Consider the following 23,992-nt stretch of genomic DNA (forward strand, 5'->3'; position numbering starts at 1 on the left):
ATTCATTTATATTAAAACCATTTGACAACATTGTTTGGTCAAATTCGCATGCCATTGTTTGGGTGCTTGTTTTAGTCCGTAAAGGGACTTAAAAAGTCTACATACCTTCTTTTCTTTACCTGGAGCCACAAACCCTTCAGGTTATTCCATGTAGATTTCTTTCTCCAAATCTCCATTCAAGAAGGCCGTCTTAACATCCATTTGATGAATTTCAAGACCATAAACTGCAGCTAACGCTACTAACGTTCGTATGGACGTAATTCTTGTAACCCGTAAGGATCAGAGCACAATAAAGCTCGACCTCACTCGAATTAAGTTAAAAGGGTCAAGTGCCTTCGCCAAGGAGGAGAGTTCAACCTTGATCGAACGACGACTTGACAAAATAACAAAACGCTAACACTCTACAAGGCTAAGGGCCATCGCCAAAGAGAATTCGGCCTCGACCGAAACGACAGCCGACCTCCCTATCCGAGTTTCTCAAACTACGGTCGATGAAATCCGCTCATCGAGCTCGGCCAAGGCACGATCTCAATAAGCGGAGGGACTAACTGTATGGGTCAGAATCCGGCCCCACGATAATTAACGAAGCTAATCCCGTCTTAAGCTAATTCATGATTAATAAGTGGTACGACCACTTAGAATTAACGGTATTTACTCCTCGCCTGATTTGATCAACGAAACCACGGCCCATGCCATGAAGGCGAAATCCCAACGTGGTCACGACCACTTATTGCCAGCTCACGAAGCTCACAGCTATAAATATCAAGAGAGAAAACCCTAGAAGGGGGGCTTCTTCTTCTTTACTATTCAAGAGAGAGAGAGAAAGAAATAACGATACACATATTATGAGAGAGTAGAACACCATTGTAAGGCTCTGAACCTCTTCATGGAGAGGCAGGCCAAATCAACATTATCAATAAAGGATTTTAATGTTTCTCCTCCTAACTCTGAGTACTTATTTGCGCATCTTTCATTTGGTCTAATGGATTATTACGGTTTGCCATGATTTTTCCGTGATTTATTTATATTGTTTACACTCATAAGGTATATGATAACTTTTGAGCAAACACATATATATATATCATATAGTTGCAGAAAAGATTGCTGCTTTTGTTCGCCAAGAAGCTGCATATACCTGATTGTTACTTTATCAAAAGAGTGCAAACACTAGTAAAGACGACATGTGGCCTATGCCATTGATGTACGGAGTAGCAAAAATCATAATATCTGGAATTGGATTTTCTTGTTGTCGAAAAATTCAAACTTTTATGCTTTTCAATAAAGACAAGAACTTAGAAAATGCTTAGTAAGAAAGCACCAACGAATCGCCACTAATTCACCCTTTGAAGGTTAAATAGGGATAGGAACTGTATTAAGTAGTGACTAGGAAATAACCCTAGGAAGCATCCAAGAGACATCCTATGATATACTATAGTATAGTATATATATATTACTACTGATTGCTGAGTATCACGTTGGGACTACTTTCCTGTGAGCATTATTAAATCTTGCTAAAATGATGGTTGATCTATTTTTGAGAAAAGATTAATGGAGAATCAACAAATAATAGTAAACATTTCTAGCTGTCACGTACCCATGAATTAAAAATTCTAATAATTTAGCTTAAAATTACAATTCTATCTGTAATATAACCACACAAATACTCTGGTCCTTTTTAACTTGTTTAGATCCCAACTTGCAATAGAGGAATAAAGAAGTGACATTTTCCAAATAAAATAAACCCACCACCCTTTCACTCACAGTCAGCTGGGGACAATTACAAGAACAAAGTACAGAGCTCACTATGTCAATTCTTGAAATCTTTCCTTTTCTGCCCAAAAAAGACCAATCAGAAACACTCAAACTCAGTACTTAGTACTATCACTGATTGTCATAAGAAATGGGTCGAATTGGGCTTTCTCAGAACTTCCAATCACACTGCTTTCTTCACTCATCAACACAACATACCCAATTGTCCAAAGCTCAAAACTTTTCACTCAATTTCAAGAATCCCAAAAAAACCATCTCTGCTTGCATGGCGGCAGCTATGCCAACGTTGACACCCACAAGTTTTGGGTTCAAGAATTTGATGGAAACAGTGACTATTGATGTTCACAAAGCTGAAGGGAGGCCACTGAATGTGCCACTGATTGCTCCTTTTACAATTGCCACATCAAGATTGGACAAAGTGGAAAACATAGCTATAAGGATAGAGTTGAGTAATGGTTGTGTTGGTTGGGGTGAGGCTCCTATTCTTCCTTTTGTTACTGCAGAGGATCAGCCCACAGCCTTAGCTAAAGCAGCTGAAGCATGTGAATTCTTGAGGCAGAGTCCGGAAATGACCTTAAATCACGCACTAACAAAAATAGGAGATGTGCTCCCTGGCCATGATTTTGCCTCTGTGAGTTATACCAGTAATTTCTTTTACTTTGTCATTATGGATTGTGCAATAAAGTGTTTTTTTTCTTTCTTTCTGGGCTGAAGAGGAGCTTGGCATAATTGGTAAAGTTACCAGGAGGTCCCTGGTCACGAGTTTGAGCCGGGGAAACAACCTCTAGCACAAATGCAGGGTAAGGCTGTGTACAATAGACACTTATGGCCCGGCCCTTCCCCGACCCCGGCATAGCGGCGCCTAGTGCACCGGGCTGCCCTTTTCTTTCTTTCTTTCTGGGGTTTAGTGTTTAACTCAGTTTATTGTTAGTTTTAATATTGATACAGTGTTTGATTTCTTCTCGTTTTGGCTTTGGGTCCATTTGGGTCTAGGGTCCTCCTTTTTGTTCACACTAGTAGGCAGTACTAATTTAGTTTTGTGTCAGTTGTTTACTATGTTCCATAGGGAACTTGAGTTGTTTTTTCTGACTAGGTGTGTGATAACTGAAAATTCTACACAGTATTTTCTCTGACACAAGCAGTTCTTTAACCTTGATGTTAGTTTGTTATCTTAAACTGAACTATGAAATTCTTTTGGCTTTACCATTTTAAGTTTATCATGGAATTGGTTCTCGGGGTTGAAACTCAAAGGTCAACATAACATCGAATGTTATAGGCTTATCTGTTTTTGTGTTATTTTCTCTAGGTCTAAGTGACAGATAAAATTGCTGATAATGGAGTTAATTTATCTTCTTTAAATAATGGTTATTGAGTGGAGGGCTGCCTTTGTTACTGTAACAATTCAATAGACCTTTTTTCCAGCTTATATACATTTGCAGTTGGTTTCCAGAGTTTAGGGGGTAGGATAGGGAAGGCGTAGAATTCTGACTTCGCGAAATTGGAAATGGAAATGGAATTAAGAGACAGTTATCCTCCGAAAGGACATACACAACTAGCATGCGTGTTTCTTCCTAGAATGAGAGTTGTACTTAAAGACGTTGTATAGCTGATTTAAAGCTTGCAAGTTTCTGATGTATAGCTGATTCTCGCCTAATTCTTTTGTCTTACCTTCAGTCAGTATCTCTTTTTGGCCTTTGGCGACGTCCTGTGGCGGGACCCTTTCTACACTAGTTATCTTTTCATATTGTGACAGATCTTTCTTAATACACCGGACCGAACATGTACTTGTGTGTTTACAATAGCCTGGTGCCTCCAGCTTGGACATCATGGTTTCCACAAGATGAATAGACAAGCTACCTTGAGCCTTTATTTACTTTTAAATATGTGGATTCTTATCTTTCAAAATCACCTTTGTACAACTCAAAACTTGTGTAGTACTGATTCAAATTATAACATGATTGAAGGTCAGGGCAGGAGTTGAGATGGCAATGATTGATGCAGCGGCAAACAGCATTGGAATACCTCTGTGGAGACTGTTTGGTGGAGTATCTAATTCAATATCTACTGACATTACAGTTAAGGCTTTTCCTTTCTTATTCTGCTTTAGTTGACAATTCACAGTAAATTTCCACTTCTGTTGCTTTCCAAGTACTTTCTGCCACAAACATCGCTCTCAAGTTACAACAATGCCATCAAACATATGCTAACTGGAAATCATATTTAGCAGGAAATTCTTACAGAAGAAAATTATAGTAGAAATTAAGAACTGCCATAGACGTGTTTAAATTGATCTCAGTGACCATCTTATTGTAGATTCCGATAGTTTCACCCACGGAAGCTTTTGAACTGGCTTCAAAGTATCGTAAACAAGGTTTCAAGACCTTAAAGCTTAAGGTGGGCAAGAATTTGAATGGAGACATTGAAGTTCTTCAATCCATACGTGCAGCACATCCTAATTGCTTGTTTATCTTGGATGCTAATGAAGGTTACACTGCAAAAGAAGCTATTAAAGTCCTGGAAAAGTTGCATGGTAAAGTACTCTTTTTATTTAGTTACTAATAATCTAGATCAAATCTTCCCTTATCTGTATCGACAGAGGAATAATAAAGAATTTATAAATCTCGTATTTCTTCCCTCTGATATGCTAGAAATATCTTCATGCTAGATTAGTCTCTTTCAGTTGCTCCGAAATATTATCATCTGCACTAAAGAGAAAATCACAAATCTCTGATTTCCTATCAGAAATGGAGGTGACTCCAGTGCTCTTTGAACAACCTGTTCATAGAGACAATTGGGAAGGTCTTGGACATGTTAGTCAGATCGCAAAGGATAAATATGGGGTATCTGTTGCTGCTGATGAAAGCTGTCGAAGTTTGGCTGATGCTAAAAAGATAGTGCAAGAAAGTCTTGCTGATGTCATTAATATTAAGCTTGCCAAAGTGGGGGTGCTTGGGGCTCTGGAAATTATTGACTTGGCGAGGTCCATGGGCTTAAATTTAATGATTGGTGGTATGGTTGAAACCAGACTTGCCATGGGCTTTGCTGGTCATCTAGCTGCTGGACTTGGATGTTTCAAGTAAGTTTCTGTTGAAATTTCTCTGGAAAAATAAACTGCTTTTATCAAACTCATAATATATCCATCATGCTGGGAAAAATAGTATTACTTCCGCTCTCCTCGCCTTGCCTGTATCACCCAAACTCAACATAGTATTTTAATCAACTCATCGGGTTGAACAATTTGTACAATTCTATCACTAGATCAATTCTGCTTTGAATTCTGTGAGAGTATTTTCATTAAAGTTGAGATCAGTATATCCATGTTAAGTTTAGGCAAACACTACGCATAATCATGGTTGTATTGTTATCTCATTTTCATTGGTATTCACTTGGTTATGCAATTCAACAGACATGGTCTCTAATTTGTGTATCTAAATTCCACAGATTCGTCGACCTAGACACACCCCTTTTGTTGGCAGAGGATCCAGTTTTTGGGGGTTACGAAGGTATTTTGCTGCCTTTGCTCGGAACCTTCTGATCCTAATGGACTTTGTTTGAAGTGTTTTTAGCTTGTAGTAAATCGATCTAATGCATCTCTCACTTCTTTATGTGCCCAGTCTCTGGACCTGATTATAACTTCTCGAATGCTAGAGGGCACGGCGGTTTTCTTCATTGGGACAGCATAGCATGGTAAGTTTTGATTTGACATTAAACTGTGAAGTAACCCTTGTGCATTAGTCTACAGAATTGCTTTCTATGCATATGATGAACAAAACCGATGGTCTATGATATGTTATTACCATTTGCAAAAAGAGTTGACCAAATAATGGAGAGTATCTTCTTAAAAACAAAGTTCTTTCCTTCATTACATGGAAGCACTTCATATCTGACTTGTGCTTCATCCAAATATTGGCAGAAGCTTGAACTCTGATAGCCTAATTTTCCTTGGCCGGATAGAAAGACTGATCGATCAACTTTGTATGCTTGCTTTTTCCTGATTTGAACTCCTTGAAATTTTGTTTCGGTGATAACATGGTTCAAGTTTCAACATGCTTTGTCTAGCTAGGCGTTGATAACTTTAGATACCTTCGGACAAGTGACTTGATATATGTTGTTGTTTTACTCTTAAATCTTAACGTTCATCTTGACCTTTTAATCCAAGTTCTTATAAGACTGATCTATGTGCTCTAACGTTTGAAATTCCCTGCAGAGATTAGAAGTGGAGTATGCTTTCTCTTTGTATTGTCATTTGCAGCAGGCCAACCTCATCGCATTTATAAGTATTAGTCTTCCTTGTTGTTACTAATAGTTATTCTTCTAAGCATGTATGTTTGGACATAAAGCAGACAATTCCAATGTAAAAGTGAAGGATTTGGCAATCAACTTGAAGCCATATGACCTCACAGTTACAGGTGTTTGATGTTAGAGCTTTTGTACCAACAGTATGATTGTAACCTGTCCATGTACTAGTATTGATAGGTTAAAAACAGTTGTTTGGTCCAAGCAACACAAAACAAACATTTTTTTTTTCAAAAAAAAAAAAAAAATCCCGTTTTGCCAAAACTATAAGATAAGCCTTGGAAGAAAGAGTATACCAGAAGTGAAGGTGGTAGGTATCCCGTGGAGGGTGAAGGTGGTAGGTATCCGTGGAATTAGTGAAGGTGCGCGTAGGTAGGGATGGCAATGGGGCGAGGCGGGTTTACTCTCATGCGGGTGCGGATTATTTTAAAAAAAAATAATCCTGTTTTGCCAAAACTATAAGATAAGCCTTGGAAGAAAGAGTATACCAGAAGTGAAGGTGGTAGGTATCCCGTGGAGGGTGAAGGTGGTAGGTATCCCGTGGAATTAGTCGAGGTGCGCGTAGGTAGGAATGGCAATGGGGCGAGGCGGGTTTACTCTTATGCGGGTGCGGGGCGGGCGGATTAAAACAGTTTTTAAAATTCTTAAAGCAGGGCGGGTTGCGGATTCAATGTGGGGCAACTTTGAATATTATCTTTTTTGAAACAAAGATCATTTCAAGTACAATATTAGAGATTCACCATGGAAGTTCAGTGGTGAATGTACATGGACACTTATGGGTGCGTGATCACACATTATTTTTAACCAGATTTAGTAAATTTACACAGGCAATTATAAAAATAGTTAGTTAAATATAGAGTGAGCACCCACAAATAAACTCACTTTTCCTCTTCTTTTGGATTTTTTATTGGCGAGCACCCATCAGTTTAAAATTCTGGATCCGCCACTGTGGAATTTGGTATCTCAGGTGCACGTTAGCAGAATAGCTCTAACCTTTAAGGGATAAAAATGGCATCTGAAATACCCATCAAATTTCGAGTTAATTTTATCCATGGTCATTGAACTTTTGTGACTTTTGTCCATGGTCAGAAAATTTTTTATCCATGGTCAGAAAAAAGTAAATATACGCATATATTATAAAAATAATAAATAAAATAATATAAGTTATTTTATTTATAAATAAAATACATAGGTAAAAATATATTATATAGTATATAATATAGAAGGTATTACATAAACATGAAGGTTTATATAATATTAAGGGCATAATAGAATTTTCAAGTAAAAATGTGACTTTTGTGATAACTAGAGCAACGTAAAATGGTTTTTGTATAACAAGAGAAAGAAAAGTGACTTTCGTGTAATGAACACAAAGTTGAATGACTTTTACGTAACAAAAAAAAAAAATGACTTTTGGATAACAAACACAAAAGTTTAATGACCATAAATAAAATTATCTCTCAAATTTCTTAGCAGCTCAGCATGAACGTGGTGGCATAACTGCCATTAGCCTTTAAGGGATAAAAATGGCATCTGAAAGAACGTAAACATAAAACGTGGGTAATATTTTTCATTAATATAAACATAATTTCACACTACGATAGTGTTTCATGGGCAGTGCGTGGTTAGTTTTATACATTTGAAAAATTATGTTACTACTGATGAGATTAATTGGTATAAGCATGTAATTTCACACTACGATAAAGAGAAAAATATAATTGCTTGAATAATATTAAACTCTCCATTTTATAAAATAATAAAATGTCAAACTAGTTTGTTTTAAAAAAAAATAAAAGAAAAAAGGAAAAAAATTTAAGTGGGGCGAGGCGGGGCGGGGCGAGTTGAAAACTGAGTTTTCAACCCCGCATCCGCCCTGCCCCACCAGAGGCGGACCTACATAGGTTCAAGCGGTTTCAGCTGAACCCGCTTCGTAAAAAAATAATGCTATCGTTATGTATAAATTTTATTTATAAGAAACAAAAATAAAAGAATAAACGTTGAATCCACTTGACAAAAAGTCAGGCGTGGTACAATGGTTATAGCGTGTTCCTTTTAAGGCTAAGGTGTGGGATCGCGTCCCTATACATTCAGCTTTTCTTAGTTTTTCCAAAAATCAGTAGATTTTTAGGCCCAATGCCATTTAACATATTAATTTGTTTAATTTAAATCTCTGTTAGAGTATTCTTCTATCTTAGTTTAACATTTTTTTATTTGAATTTTTTTAAAATATTTTAAGTATTATACTTGCCTCTTTCTTGTGGTTGACAAAACATTGACTTTTATTTATCATTATTTGTTTTAATCTAGCATATTTTTATAATTCCAGAAATCTTATATTAAAAAATTATTACTCTAATTTAGTTTATACTCCTCTTCTATTTGTTATGGTTTGCAATCATTAGCTTGTCAAAAATAAAATAAAATTAGAGTTTGCTAATTTGTAAAATTTAACAAATAAGTAGAAATTACTTAGTATTTTGGTATCGATTAAATTGATTTTTGTTAAATAAAATCATTAAAAATTTGTAAAAGTTTTATAAATTGTTAAAGTTAAAAAGGTAAGTAAAAAGTTGTTAAAATGAAATCTTTATATGTTTTGAAAGGACGACCTTAAAAAGGAGAAAGAAAAAAAAAGTACCGAGCAATTTTTTTGGGAGGTTTTGTTACGAAGACAAACAAAGAACGAACGATAAACTCCATTTGTTAAACCTGGTATTGCTTATACTGTCGATGAAGTAGAGGATTTTATTTTTATCTGAACCCGCTTACATAAATTCCTGGGTCCGTCATTGTGCCCCACCGCCACCATCCATTTATCTTCACATACTTATGTGAAGCAACTATTTGTGTGAAGCTTCTTTATGCAATCTGCAACCTTCAACCTTCCCATTAGTAGTAACTAGGAGTGGTAAACGGGCGGGTCGGGACAGATTTGGTTCGGGTCGAAAGCGGGTAATGAAAAAACGGATCAATTATCCGACCCGACCCATATTTAATACGGATAATATGGGTTACCCATATTATAGATAACTTCTTGTGAATGATAACTTTTGGAAGAATTCTTAGTATCCCTAACTTGAGGAACCTCCAATTTGAGGCTTTACAAAATGTAAAAGTTAGATCCATTGGTTGTCCATTGATTACTCATTGGTTATCCATTTTCTAAATGGATAATATGATTCTTATCCATATTTGACCCGTTTTTAAAAAGTTTATTATCCAACCCAATTTTTAATGGATAATATGGGTGGGGTAGTCATGTCCTGAAGTTCTTTGTAACGTTGTAATTTATTAGTATTCTAAATCTTAGTTGGTATTCAAAATATCCGATTCAAGTTTAATCCTTGTTTATCTATTAGTTTTCAGTTCTTACAGTATTCCAAGAAATGCTGGCTTTTTCGATTGCCCCCGATGCATGTAATGGAATCGAGTATAGGATACTCCAAATTCGGGGGTCAAAGAGTTTTAGAAAACGTTCTTGGTGGAAAAAAATGTGAATGAAGGATCCCACTGAATTGAATTGGGTCCATGAATCTAAAAAATGGTGAGAATTCTTGATCTCTCAAATATCAGAAAAGTATCATACTTCAATTTGAATTTTGAATTGAATAGAAAATTGAAATTCTGTTTTCATGATACAAGTCTTGGATAAGAATCTACAACACACTAGAACGCCCTTTTGCATAAACAAAAAAGGAAATCTCATTCTAAGAGTTGACCGAAATGTGCACTAAATACTTTTCGAGTTAACTGTTTTCTTTTGACCATTTTGCTACCCCTAGTAGTAACTATCTGCATTAAAATGTTATTCAGATCCTCACCAATGGCAATGAAGATCTCCTCCATTTTGTCCCTGCTAAAAGTGAAACACCAGTCCAACTTAAAATTTAGTTATTCAGATTAATTAATTAATTAGAAAGTGTACTTTAACCATACAAGTATTACTCGTTATCAAGTTAATGAATCTATCAGCTCATGTAACGCTGGAAGCCTCACTGATTCGAAGTTCAACAAATAAAACTTAAAATGATTTTTACTATAATTAAGTTTCTTTTATTAAAGTAAAATAGAAAAATATAACTCCATCATGCATAAGAATCTCACCAAAAAAAGGGTTTAATCTCACCAAAGGTTTTCCCCCTCTTTTACCTTTCCCTTATTTTACTGTTCAGGTGCACTTGAACCTGAAGAGTGAATAGTTAATTTAAAAGAAAAGAAAAAAGAATAGCACTTCATAATTTTTTATTTGGGAAAAGTATAGCTTTTGATGGAAACATGTTAGCAGAAAAACAAAATCAATTGTGTGAATCAAATCATGATAATTGGGACACACCAAAGCGTGAACAAAGTCAGTAGTGGCAATCACTATATATCACCGAAAGCAGACTCACTATGCAATAATTTGTTGGTTTGGTTACTTGAAATTGTTTTAGAAATTTATACTTGAATACGGCCTTTCACCAACCGTTACGTTCACCGAATATTTTTAATTTAAGCGATTGAATGGACGGGTTAATTCTTTTTTTTTTTTTGGTTTCCCACTCGGTGTCCGGTACCCGCATTGAGGCCGACTATATTCGGATTCGCGCCGCGTAAGGCCCCTTTCGGGGGAAGCGCTCCCTATCCATATCCAGGACTCGAACTCGAGACCTAGGAAGGTGCAGTCCCATCCACTGCACCACATCATTTGTAGTATTAAACAACAAAACTTTAGTACACAATGCTCCTCATTATCAAATGTGTTATTCTTGAGTGATCAATCCAAGCCATTCATTATCCTACTGTCTGAAAAATGGACAGTTCGGATTGGATTGTTTTGTCAGTCGGCGGATCCCCCATTTTCCTCTCAAGATCTTACTTTAGTATTTTCTCTTTTTCAATTGGAGGGGCTAAATTAATGCAAAATGGAGTACATTGGTCATCATTATTTATTTAAGTAAAACATGAAGCTGAATTGTGTAAAATAATGGATCTTATCATCAACTTTGAAAAAATAAAATAAAATGTTGGTGTCTCTATAAAAATGAGACATTAATTAGTCATGCATGCAAGTAGTCCTTGTTGAATAAGTTCAAAGAAATTATTTTGTGACTTAAATTTTCCTGAACAAAGTTCCGAGATCCCTTTTGAATGTAGAATTCCCAATTTCATTTTTCATAAATCAAATGGAAATGTATAGAATAAGCAATGGATCTAGCTGAAAGTTTAATAAGTATTTGCATTACTCTTCACGTACGGAGAAAAAGATAAAGAAGAATATGTCTAATTTCTATTGCATAATATAAATTTAAAAAAAAAAAGAATCTATGTAAAATATAAAATAGTGGAATTGGGGCCACAAATGCACTTTCTCATTGCAACAAAAGAATAATGATTACTGGTATGCCATGCCACAACTAATTATAACATGAATGCAAGCAAAGTACTAAAATACTAAATCATACACCTCGATGATTCTCTATAATGAGTTTCATTTTCTTGGCATTAAAATTTTCCTTCCTTCTAATTATTGAGATTAATTAACATTTTCCCTTTGTAAATACCTGAACTTCTGCATATTTTTACCCTACAACATAATCTTAACCCAGGAATAATATCACTCTATTTTTTTCAATTTATAAGACATACTTTCCATTTTGGGATGTTCCAAAATGTTTGACCTCTATCTAGTTTACTAAACCTTTCACAAGTTCATTAAACATGTTACCCTCTAACTTTGGTGTAATGTTTATTTTCTGTTCAGTTATAACTTTATTATTCTCCTTCGTCATCACTAATATATTATGTATGCCAAATTAACATCTTTAATTTCGTGTCTAGTCAAACACCATCATATAAAATAAAACAGATATAACGACAATAATAAATGGAGGCGAGATTAATATAACTAGTCAATGCAGTGCCAATTTGGTAAATCCTTTGCTGCTACTCCTACAATTCAAGCATGCAACGAAATTTAGCTTTGAGACTTGAATTCATAGGATTCACACTTATTCACATTATCTTTACTTGAGGATGACAGTCTATTTTCTTCCCTGATGGCCATTCGTGTCTAATTGAGTATGTGATAAAGTACTACTTCCACTCTTTTTAAGTTTTTGGTCACCCGTATTCGGTATCCATATTAAGGCTTGACTATATCAGATTTGCACCACCCGTGTTAGGGCCCGATTAAATCCAGATTCGCGCCGGGAAGTTCCACGTTGGGAGATAAAGCGCTCCCTAACAAAGGTGGCTTCATACTTAGAGCTCGAACCCGAAACCTCTAATTAAAGATGAAGGAGTACTTAACCTCCATCGCAACCCTTGTCGGTTACTTTCACGGTTTCACCTTACTAAGTAGTCCCATGCCATTAGGTGTGCCTTACCATTCAACATCTCACATTTGAACAGTTTATGCAGCTAAGAAAAAAAAGTATTTGGATACTGAACAAGACCTGCTCACGCGTGTTGCTCCATGTTGACTTAACTCAGTGGGAGAACATAATTATGGAAATCATAGCACAAAAGTAAATTAAAGAACATGCACTAGTACTAGTGTTGTACTTTCTAACAAAACCTTATCCTGAATATATTAAGTTTTTACCAATGCTTCTTCTATAAATTGAGCCAGGACTAAGCTACAATGCAGCTCATCCAAGTCCTATTCCTCCAACTTTCTCTTCTTCTCAATTGAAACAAAGCAATCTTCAAGTGACAAAAATGAAGACACCATCAAAACTTGCACTTTTCATAGTTCTAGTACTGCTTATTGCTGAAGCACACATCTCTGTAGCTGTAACATGCAGTGCAATTCAGCTAAGCCCTTGCCTTGGCGCGATCACATCGAACTCACCACCATCTAGACTCTGCTGCAGCAAGATCAGGGAACAAAAGCCTTGCCTCTGCCAATATCTAAAGAACCCAAATTTAAGGAACTATGTCAACTCTCCTGGTGCCAAAAAGGTCGCTCGTACTTGTGGTCTTCCCTACCCCAAGTGTTAATGCTACATCAGTCTATCCATATCCTGCTTCTTGCTGTGTGTTCTATGAGTAGGGAGTGAAAACTTATATGTGTGATGTCTCATGAGAGTTACTGTGTGTACTATCATAGTACACACAGTAACTCTCATGAGATGAAATTCTGTCCTAAGTTATCCTAAGACAATATGTGGTATTTCTCTATGACTCTATCCATATATTCTCTATGCCTTTGATTTGCTTGGACTAAATGCAAAATTTTATTAAAATGAGTTAACTTGCAAGTTATCAATTTGAGTGTGATCCAGTTCTTTTTACCAATGTGCTTTGTAATCCCTGGCAACAGCTATCTCTTGCTACTCCTACTCGAGCATGAGAACTTCCAAAAAATATGACATGAATAAATAACAGAGATAATAAGAGGACTTTTGGAGAAAGAAAGGCGCAAGAAAACTCAAAAAGAGGGAATGTAAGTGGAAAAAAAAACAGATAAGCGGACTCAAAATACTTCAGGGAAAAATGATCGCCTTTGTAAATGAATACAATAAGTCAACCAAAGTGGACAGTTTGTTAAATCCACAGTGGGGAACAATACTAAAATTTGTTGCTGGGACCTAAAATTAAACTCAAAATAGACCATGTTACCTTATCATCATTCTAGATGAAATTACTGCTCCATATGAAGCCTAATTGTTGGAGGATTAGCAAGTAAGCATAACAAATCCCTCAGTTTCCAATTTCTTTTTTCTGTCTTCCTTTTCCCTGCTCCTCTTATTATGTATGTGCACTAAATTGTATTAGCAGTAGCTAGCCATGATATTTTTCTCATAGAACAACATTATGCTTGTGCAGCAAATCTGTGTAGGTGCAGCAAATCTGTGTGTACGTGCAACAAATCTGTGTAGGTGGATAGTGAACAAGTATCTAATACAGATATCACAATTTCAATTGAATTCTTTATTCATAAAATGAAGCTGCATGGTGTGATGCCTCAAATTCTAATCCTTCATAGTGTTCTAAATTAATCAGTACTGGAACAACTTCGGAGGCTCCAAAATTGGGAGGCTCCAGAGTTTCATATACATGAAACAACACGCAATACAATCAATTTACTTACAAAAAGAATCTAAGCTTCTTAGATATGAAGGAGGTCGGAGATTTGGTTCCAGCCAGCGAACCATGGCCTCCTATCCGATGGAAGGACAAAATTAAGCTCAAACATCTCTCTTGACATGTTCCCTCCTTCACAGAAACCTACGAGCTTTGCCACTATCTCGGCGCTCTCATGTACATGCTTTGCATCATGCGGATTTGTCCAAAGCTTGTTAATAAATTGCATTCTCCTTTGTTTTCCCTCCAAAGAAACATCCCATTTTATGTACAGATAATCTCTTTCTTCAGCTGTCAGACGGGTTGTCAATCTCTTGGCAAGAAATTCCCTTTCCCTCTTCAAAGCTCTAATGCTGTATTCCATTGATAAATATGATATTGTCAGAATTTGAGCATGAGCCGGGCTTGCATTTAATAAAGACTCTATGCACACATAGATAGAACATGAGGAAAGAGAGGAAAAGAAAAATACCTTGATGACAAAGAGACTGTTGGCTCATTTTCAACACGAGCCGGGGTTGCATTTCCAAGCTCAGCCAGGTGCTGTTGTAACCATGTCAAGCGCCTGAGTTCAACTTCCAGATATATTTCATCAGCAGGGTCTCCCTTAAATAACAGATAGAACTGTGACCTATGAATAATGGAAACGTAGCAAACATCCCATAAGTCAATAATTTGCTGCCTCTGTTCCTTAAATGTGATTTGCCAAGAAACTGGAGACTCTTCTGGGATCTGATGAATGTTTTCATCATCCTCTAAATTGTATCCAGCCGCTTCATTTGCTTCCAGCTCAAGCACCTACAGGCACAAACAAGAAATAAAGTAAAATTCAAGAAATTGCGGCAAAGGGATAAACTATGAAGAAGAATAGCAAAGCAGAAGCTTCAGGATGCCTGAAATTTTGAACAACTTCAATTAGTACACCAGAAACAAAGAGAATCCAAGCTTTACCTGGCATACGAGGAGCTGCTTTTGGTATTGAAGCTTGGCCACCCGTTCTTTAAGTTCTGTCACATATGATCTTATGTTTCTGACATTCTCTTCTGCTGCCTCTTGAAACATCTTCTGCATTTTTCTCATGTTCACAGAACTGGAACGGCGATATGGAGTGCCTTCCTTTGATGAAACATCTCCTCCATCACTTTTTGTAGGAGTCTCATCCGGCTGAATTTCACAGGACAAATCATCCGAATCTGGAGCTCTATTTTCAACCTCACAATCCAGTACTTGTCGTGCGGTTGATAGAGGAGAACAAGGAGATTTCAAGAAATTTTGCCTGTTGATACTGTTGCTCGAGGTCAGTGGAAGCAACTTCTTCTTTTTTGATGGATGCTTTGCCTTTTGTGTGGTGTCATTGTTTGACTGTTGATCATTATTGCTTGGAAGAGACATAACCAGTTTGTCTAGTGATTTCTGAACATTTTCTAGCTGTTCTTCAAGATCAGCAATTGTGCTTCCTTGTGAGTGAAGTCTGGCTATCTCTTCCTTCAGGTTGGCACTGACACTCTTATTGACAGCAACAACACTTCCAACTTCAACTTCTTTGGGAAGTGGCCGTATAGAACGCATTTCTCTGATCTCTGCTTGCAGTTTAGCAATAGTTTCTGCAGCATCTTGGTTACCTAGCCTATGACATGCAACTTCCTTTTGCAGTACTTCCAATGCTCGATTTGCTTCATCTCCAAGCTGCTCCTGGAGATGTTCGAGTTTTCGAATTTCATGCATGAGTGTAAAAGGGGCAGCTAAAGACTGCCTCATTGACTGCCTTCCCATTGTGTTTCTTGTTCTTTCACTACGTACAGGTGCTTTTTCTTCAAGGTTTGGAGATAATGTGCCGGAGAATGAGAGACATTTCTTCACAACCGGACTAACAGATTCACATGGCTTCGGTCCCTGCTTCAGGGATTCAATGTTAGCATACAGACACCTTTACTTCACTCTGAGTTGCAAGACAAGATGACTTAGATACAAACCTGTTCTTCCTGAAGCTTTCTGCGCAACTCATCAACTTGTGACTGTGCAAGATCCCTTTGACGCTTCAGCTCCTCGATTTCCATTTCCATCTAAAAGGGCCAGTCAATTAGTCAAATAAATATTACTAAAACTTAAATGTCGTACTCTTCAAAAGAAATTCATCGTTAATGAACCTGTTGAATTTTCCAATCTTTCTCACTAGCTGGGTCTGGGGTGCGCAGCTCTGCTTCCAACCTGGCTACTTCCTTCTGCAGATGCTTGACAAGCTGTTTGTCGGATACAACCTGATAGGAAAGACAGAAGTTTAATATTTGTGTTAAAACTTAAAAGATAAAATGAGGTACAGCTCATAAAAGACGTATATCAGTAATAAGGTAATAAGGCTAGTTACTAGAAGTACCATGTTCACTTGGGCGTTATTCGTGACTTCCTTTGCTCGGGTGGCAAAGTAGAGAGTATTGCGAGATTGTTCGACGTGACTAGATGCAGGGCTGAGAGTGCATATTATCGCAGTACGGGCGTTCCCACCAAGTGAATGTTGCAATATTCTTGTCAGCTTTGAGTCTCGGTAGGGTATATGACCACTTCTTTTGCCCACACTACATATAGGAAAAAACAATAGAAATGAACCAATCTGAATGGAGAATTTCAACCTAATGACAGAATAAAGTGATAAGTTATCAACTGCAGCAAGGTGCTATAGACAGGCATGTCCCCAACACAAAGAATGAGTTAACTTTTAGCACAGAACTAAAAAAAGGCAGCTCGGTGCACTAAGCTCCCGCTATGCGCGGGGGGGGGTGGGGGGGTCCGGGGAAGGGCCGGACCACAAGGGTCTATTTACGCAGCCTTACCCTGCATTTCTGCAAGAGGCTAAAGTAGCAAAAAATATTTGCCCATGCTTTACACTGTACAGCGAACGGGGATGATGAGATAACTTCAATAAAGAACTAAAGCACAATGTTATCCATGCTGTTTTCCATCAGTCAAGCTGTCATAAAAGTGGTTACACTGTACAGCGAACGGGGATGATGAGATAACTTCAATAAAGAACTAAAGCACAATGTTATCCATGCTTTTTCCATCAGTCAAGCTGTCACAAAAGTGGTTACAGACCTGAGCTTTCTAATTACGGTTGTGAGAGTCATCAAACTAAGATTGATATGGCAGCCTTCTCTAAGCCTGGCACCATCTGCATTTGTCTGTGAGGCTCTTTCACTCCCAGCCAAATCTACGAAGTTCTGCAGCACAGAAATATTAATGATTAAGGTCATGAGTCTATCGCTCACAAGTGTCCTCTAAAACAATCAAGATGGAGGTTCATTTACCAAGCTTGCTACATAAGACCTCACGCAATCAGAACTTTCACGAAGAGTGCTTTCTATTGTCTACATTGTGATAAAAAGCAATAGTCAGTTCAAAAAAATTGTTTCTATGGGCATTTCAATAGGGGAACACAAGAATTTCGGACTCAATTGAGGACTGACCAGTCTTATTATCTGGTGAGATCGCGAGCTTGTATCATTTAAGGCGGTTTCTCCTACTTGCCTCTGAGCTGCAGATTTAAGAATGTTGGTACATTTTGAAGAAGGCTGCGCCGGGAACAACTAATTGCATAAATAAAGCAATTTCACTTTGAAAGAATCAAATGCTTACCCTCACAGATACTAATTAAATGTCTCAGGTGTTGGTCATTGCTTGCTGTTTCTTCCACCAATTTCTCAACGACAGTTCCTTTCTGCAAATCAAAAGGATACCATGTGAGATTGATACAAGAGAGTGAAGGCTATAAAATTTGAAGGTCCGTTAATTTTAGCTTAAGTATACCTCCGGATCATCAAGAAGCTTGAGACTGCGACCAGATTCAGAATTCAATAGGTCCCTGACATTTTCATTGTAGATCTCCAGTCCAGATATTCTTATTCTAAATTCTCTTTCCGGGGTCTATAACAACAATGTCAAATAACAAAAAAAGAAAAAACGAATCAGAGGCAGTTCCAAGGATAATTGCACTTCCAACGACCGTCAAAATTTTTGTTTTATTTCAAGTTAAACAAACTACGTAGTATAAAGATGTAGAATTTGTAGAAAATACAAGGATGAAACAGGAACTACTTGACTTATCACTTACACTCATTATATGTGCATATATGTCGTTTACAGCTTTCTCGGTAATTCCCCTCATTGTGTAAGTCTTCCCACTGCTGGTTTGTCCATACGCAAATATAGTTGCTGAGATGCAAAAAATCCACGATCAAAATGTTTCCTAAAAGCTTGACTTATTCATATAAAACCTACCTTATGCGTACGAGCAAGAGACTTACCATTTATTCCCATCAAAGAGGATAAAGCCACATTCTTTACTCCTTCCTCATACACTGCTTCAGTTATACTATCTGGACCGAAGACTTTATCTGAGATTAAAAAAGAAAGGTATATTCTCAATCAGATTTTATAGAGTCTAAATTAAGATAAGACAACAATGACAAGAACAACACAGGCAATGGATGTGCCTTTCAATTACCAAATGTAAATGATGAAGCAGGTTGAGCAGCACGTTCTTGGGGCACTGGTCTATAAATAATTGTGTGATCATCTATGCATTCCCATGCAGCATGGTCTTTAGCTGAAACCTCCCTTTTGTTCAGAGGCCTTAACCGTACTGTTACAACAATTTTCTCCTCTCTAGCTCGATGCCCACTAGGCGTGGTTGCGGGAGTCTTATCTATCTTTGAAGCTGGAGTACCAGGAGTTCTAACAGTCATCTTGACTAGATATAGACCAGTAATTCCCCAAAATGAGTTCCAGCTGAAAAATGCAAAAGCCTCTTGAAAGGAGACTGAGATAATGGATTCTTAGATGTTCTGATGATCTTATTGTAAAAAGAAAACCAATTTAACCATTGACACAGTGCTAGAATTTATAAATATCCCTAAACACGGTCGATTTAAGCCCAGTGCGGAGTAACCACAACGCCCTGTTACTCCTTTGTGGTAATGGGTGAAAACTTGGTTAATTATGGTTCAAACTGAAGACAGTGAGTGCGGAAACACCCCTAAACAAAACTCTACATTCGTCCCCTGCCAAGTACTCCTACAGAAGTAAACCGAATTTTAAAATTGTTTCTGTTTTATGAGGAATAAACACACACACACACACACACACAAAAAGATGGTACCTAACTTCATTAGTGTACAGGAAGAATAGTCAAAATTCAAAAATATTTGTTAAATACAACGGCAAAAAAACCAAAAAAAAAAATAAAAATAAGAAATTCAGGGTCGTTTACTTAGATCTCAGATTATTTTCCTATTCTCCACTTCAACTTCCGATTAAAAATTAGGATTTCCTAATTTGACAAAATGATTTGAATATCGCCAAATTCCACCAAATTCAAGTAACATGCGCAGTAAGCACTACTAGAAAAAAGATGGCTTAAATGAATAATCTCAAGTACTACTTTTACTACTATACAAAATCGACAAGTTGACAACAAACTGAAGATTATTGAGCGAAAAAAGGAAAGAGAATTTAACAATATGAAGTAAAGTTTGCTTCTTTTCACCTGAAATTGAAAAAGGAAACAACACAGAGAATGCTTCTTAGATTTACCTGAAAGGAACAGAAGACGATTGATTTGCGCCTGAGATCTGAGAAGACAAAATCTGATAGAGAGAAAACAAAGGATATCGAAATGGAAAGAGTACGAGCTATAAGGCGTCTGTAAATTGGGCTTTTGAATTTCAAGTCTCCAACGGCTAGTTCATTCTCTCGTGGGTCCTACGGTTGATTTTCTCGTGTTTAATGGATTTTCCTTTTTTGTTTCGTCAATATATCGCCGATCTAGCGGTGCAGCGCTCAAGGTTTAACGGTTTTGTAACTTTGTCATTTGTAAATTAATTTCGTTCCGACAAAAGAGACCAACTGATGCATGTTATTTGCTTCAATGCCCCTGAATTTTAGGGAATCTTATCTTCGACTAACCTTTTCCTAATATATTTCTTTTATCTCTCCAGCCTTTAGTTTTCTTTTTTTCTTTTTCTCCATGGACCTTTCAATTTGTAGATAAATAAAGAAGACATTTAAAATTGTCACGATTATTTATTTAAACAGTTCAAGTAAACCTTGTTCTGATGCCAATTCAAGGTATATTTCGCTGACATAGTTGATGTTACAACGTATAGAATGTTCTTTGGCTTGATGTTCTGATAGAATATATGAGTCCACCAAACTATATAGAGACCATGTCCTATATAGGTTTCCACACATAAAGCTAATGAAACTGTAAGTAAATGGAACATGAAACTTTTACGTGGAAAAATACCTGCTCAAGGGGATAAAAAACCACGACCTACACTGGTAGGATTTCAACTTCACTATGAGCATTCTTTTAGATTACAACCTATGCAATCTAGGAATTAAACACTTAATCCCTCACTAACTTGTAATACACCTATTACAAGCCATTTTGCAATACACCTATTAAAAAGTCTTTAACTCATGACTAACTCTAGTCACGACACAAACACTAAAGGTTTATGGTTTACAAGGGGTTCCTAATTAAAGCTTCTAGATAAGCAAAGTAGGAATTACAATGAAGAACAAGTACCAAGTTACAACTCAACTAAGGCATACAAGAGACTTGTTGTAGGAACTGGTCCGTAGTAGTGCTTTACTTTGTTCTTGATGCACCTTGAGAATTGAATGCTTGATTGTCAGACGCTTGGAGTGCTTGAATGATTCTCAAGTGTTCAAGTGATATTTTGTTATAATGTTTATTGTTGATACAACATAGATGGCATCACTTGAATGATGTAATCACTTGGTTGGTCAATGAGAAGTGACTGATGTACTGTGCTGCACTGTTTTCGTGTACAGTGCAGGCAGTTCACTTTCCAGCTGTAGACAGTTGACTTCGTACTGCTGCCAGGGAAACCCATGAGGATCAGGTCCCTATGCTGATTCCTTGTCTTCTGAAGTCATAGCAACTCACATTAGCTTAAGTTCGTTGATTTGAGTTGTGTACCAAGTGTATCAGGTTCCTTATCTGGTTCTTTGACAGTAAGTTTGTTAGATCATCAAAACATAAAGCTAAGGTACGGTAAACCCATCAATTTTCCCCTTATTGATGATGACAAACTTAAAAATTGACAATCATATTTAGAACAACAAAAATCAGATAGAGTAACAGGAACGTCACAAGTTTCCCCTGAATTTATGCTTCCCCCTGAATCAGTCCCTTCAATTTTGCCAACTACTCTTTCCCCTTTTGGCATCATTAAAAATACACAGGCAAGCAAGTAGCATAAAGAAGTCCAGCCTAGCAACTCATGCCACATATGTGCACACCACATGGTAGAAAGAGAAGCAGAGAAACATAAGCATTTACAGCAAAAGAGGAGAGTCTTCATTAATTTTATAACACATAAGCCTTTACCGTTACAGCAAAAGCAGATTTGGACTGTTTAAAACAGGAGCAGTACAAGTGAATTCCATCCATACTACAAAATAAACAAAAAACAAAAACAACTACCATAAAGTCATCAGAACATAAAAGATAAACTGGAAACTGGTCACTGAAGGATTAGCCTAGGGGACACTAGAGGAAGAGGGCTTAGAAGCGGCATCAAGATTTCCATAGGGAAGACCATGATTTCCAACTTTGAATGCTGCCACCTTTTACATGTGCTCAATCATTATGGCTGGAAGAATAACAGATCGGAACCCATCCAGTGCTTCCATCAGATACATATCAGACTTGGATGTGATAGACCTCCTCTTAGCGTGAGGTAGCAGGACCTTGTTCACCAACTCAAACAGGAGTTGATAAACAGGAAGCAAAGCCTTCTTGTGCACCCGTTCCCCCCACTGCACCGCTCCCTCCTCACTATAGCATGCCTAAAGTTTGAGCCACAGACATCCCTAACAGAAGACATACCGTTAGCAGGAACCTTAACGATGTCTCCCAGCAGAGCAGAATTCATAACAACGTCAACTCCATTTACCAGGGCACAGATATGGTCGGATTCAACAGTGAAGAGGTCAGCATAGAAACTTTGGACCTCATCCTCATAGACCTTGGGCACATCCACTTTGAACAGATGTCCCCACTGTTGAAATTCGACCATTTCAAGTATTTGCCTCATACTAGCCATCTCCAATATTTCTAGGTCAAATGTTCGACCCCACAGAACTTTCTGGTACCTTAACCTTTCTTTACCAGACACATTTTCACGTTTCAATTTCTTTACAGAACCGGGTTCCATTGCATTCTCTAATTTTCTCTTACCAGACTACACACAAGACTTACCCTTTCCACTTGATTTCACTAGAATATCATCATCAGACATTGACTCTTCAACCAACACTTGCTTCAACTTGTCACCACTTTCCACAGACTTTTTACTGGGCGTTCCAACAACTTTGTTTGAAACACTTTCAACAGATTGTTTTTTTCCTGAGATCTCTTGACTAAGGAACTTGGTTCCTCTTGAGCTTTCTCATCTACTTCTACTACTGGAATATTCTTGTCACAAACAATCTCTCCATCCTTCACCAGTCTCCTTTTCTTCTTCTTATTACTCCTTTTGCTCTTCTTCAAAGCAGACTCAAGAGCCTCCTTCTTCTGCAACCTTGTAGTAGGTCGCTTGGGAGAGGGCTCAGGAGTGGCTACTGGCCTTCTTCTGGCAATAAATGCACTCAGAGCAATATTATCCTGTCACTGTCGACGCCCCCTTTTTTTTCCTCGCGGAATCGGGTTCACGACATTTGGGAAGACAACTCTTTTCCCACTTTGGAAATTGGGTTTTTTGAGAGTTTGGAGAGTCGCCACCTAATGATTATAGTGTATTAGGACACTTTTAGAAGAATTAAAGATGCAGACCAGAGTTTTGGGTAAGGGCTTGAAATTATCTCGAGGGGAAGGTGTTAGGCACCCCTCAAGATCCACTAGTGTGGTTTTCGGCCATGCTACAATTGTGACTTTAGATGCAAATAAACAAGTACAAGAAGCACAAAAGGTTAAAAGAAGTGCTGAATTTTAAAGGAGCAATTTTTGTAAAAATGTGCAAGTAGAGGAAAAGGTCAAGTACTTAGTGCAAATGATCCGAAAGATCATGAGAGAAGCAGAAATTGAAAATGCAATAGCTTTAAAGATTCAGAAAATTTTGTTAAACTAATAAAGAAGGAGAAAAGGGGTCCTAGGTTTATACATAACATGGATCATTCGCACAACACTGGTACTCAGTTGTACGCGGAGTGTTATCGTGTAATCATCATCTCCATGTCTGCCCTTCCCACCCCGTTAAGGTATTAAAGCGCGGAACGGTATCGTTTACTTATCGCATGCTACTACCCGTCCCAATCCTATTAGTCCCGGGGTATTAGGACTTCTAATCCTAAAGGGGAAGAAAGGGATGTGGGCCTTTGTGGGGTTTAAAGGATAAAATTCTAGCTCGACATTCAAAACAAGTATCGAGTAAAAGGGGAGGACAAGCAAGCATACAAGGCTCAAATTAACCCCAGAAGTCAAACAATCATTTAGTTTAGCATGCCTTGACAAATACTGATTTGGTCTTAGATTAAATTAAGCAGCGAGCGCACTGGTTCAACACATGTATTTAAACAGAGAGTCTGCATTAGGCAACTCGGATACAGTTGTCAGGGACTGACCCAATTCATTAATTAGCCAACCTTTGTTTATGAGTTGAAATAAAAACCTAGGCGTAGGATCTATTAATTTCAGGAAAAAGATGCAAAGAGTTACCAGTAGTTTCAGAAAAGATGCAAGTTGATTTTAGAAAAAAAGAATTATCAGTTTAAACAAAGAGAAAAGATGCAAACCGATTTTAGAAAAGAGTTACCAGTTGTTTCAGAAAAGATG

General features: G+C 37.4%; 2 protein-coding genes and 1 long non-coding RNA gene across 4 annotated transcripts; 2 read left to right on the forward strand and 1 right to left on the reverse strand.

Moving 5' to 3' along the window:
* LOC109224082 (L-Ala-D/L-amino acid epimerase) lies at positions 1,756-6,256 on the forward strand. The gene is made up of 7 exons (XM_019388652.1): positions 1,756-2,401; positions 3,735-3,845; positions 4,084-4,300; positions 4,513-4,846; positions 5,212-5,273; positions 5,385-5,457; positions 5,978-6,256. Coding segments are annotated over exons 1-7 (1,299 nt in total). The 5' UTR covers positions 1,756-1,900; the 3' UTR covers positions 5,979-6,256.
* On the forward strand, positions 13,647-13,979 carry LOC109224084. Its single transcript, XR_002067691.1, has 2 exons — positions 13,647-13,734; positions 13,879-13,979. It is a non-coding gene; the product is annotated as an uncharacterized LOC109224084 (long non-coding RNA).
* LOC109224083 (kinesin-like protein NACK1) lies at positions 13,965-19,852 on the reverse strand. Of its 2 annotated transcripts, none has more exons than XM_019388653.1 (15): positions 19,723-19,851; positions 18,635-18,949; positions 18,435-18,524; positions 18,242-18,342; positions 17,938-18,054; positions 17,767-17,848; positions 17,598-17,665; positions 17,439-17,498; positions 17,227-17,351; positions 16,511-16,709; positions 16,284-16,394; positions 16,110-16,199; positions 15,088-16,029; positions 14,609-14,934; positions 13,965-14,489 (listed from the first exon to the last, which is right to left on the reverse strand). In XM_019388653.1, the coding sequence occupies exons 2-15, from the start codon at positions 18,873-18,875 to the stop codon at positions 14,162-14,164; spliced, it is 2,880 nt and encodes a 959-aa protein (XP_019244198.1). In that variant the 5' UTR covers positions 18,876-18,949; positions 19,723-19,851; the 3' UTR covers positions 13,965-14,161. The 2 variants fall into 2 exon arrangements, with proteins under 2 accessions (XP_019244198.1, XP_019244199.1); XM_019388654.1 differs by having other exon boundaries at positions 13,966-14,489; positions 18,635-18,918; positions 19,723-19,852.

The sequence above is a fragment of the Nicotiana attenuata genome, chromosome 3 (assembly GCF_001879085.1).
Source record: "Nicotiana attenuata strain UT chromosome 3, NIATTr2, whole genome shotgun sequence".
NCBI classification, from domain to species: Eukaryota; Viridiplantae; Streptophyta; class Magnoliopsida; order Solanales; family Solanaceae; genus Nicotiana; species Nicotiana attenuata.

Excerpts from the sequence above, each read along its gene's own strand:
- LOC109224083 (XM_019388653.1), bottom strand. The coding sequence starts at position 18,875 with ATGACTGTTAGAACTCCTGGTACTCCAGCTTCAAAGATAGATAAGACT. Across the intron at positions 18,055-18,241 it reads TATATGCACATATAATGAGT|ACCCCGGAAAGAGAATTTAG; the intron begins GTAAGTGATAAG and ends TTGTTGTTATAG. Across the intron at positions 17,849-17,937 it reads AGCTTCTTGATGATCCGGAG|AAAGGAACTGTCGTTGAGAA; the intron begins GTATACTTAAGC and ends TTTGATTTGCAG.
- LOC109224082 (XM_019388652.1), top strand. The coding sequence starts at position 1,901 with ATGGGTCGAATTGGGCTTTCTCAGAACTTCCAATCACACTGCTTTCTT. Across the intron at positions 2,402-3,734 it reads CTGGCCATGATTTTGCCTCT|GTCAGGGCAGGAGTTGAGAT; the intron begins GTGAGTTATACC and ends ACATGATTGAAG. Across the intron at positions 5,274-5,384 it reads AGTTTTTGGGGGTTACGAAG|TCTCTGGACCTGATTATAAC; the intron begins GTATTTTGCTGC and ends TTATGTGCCCAG.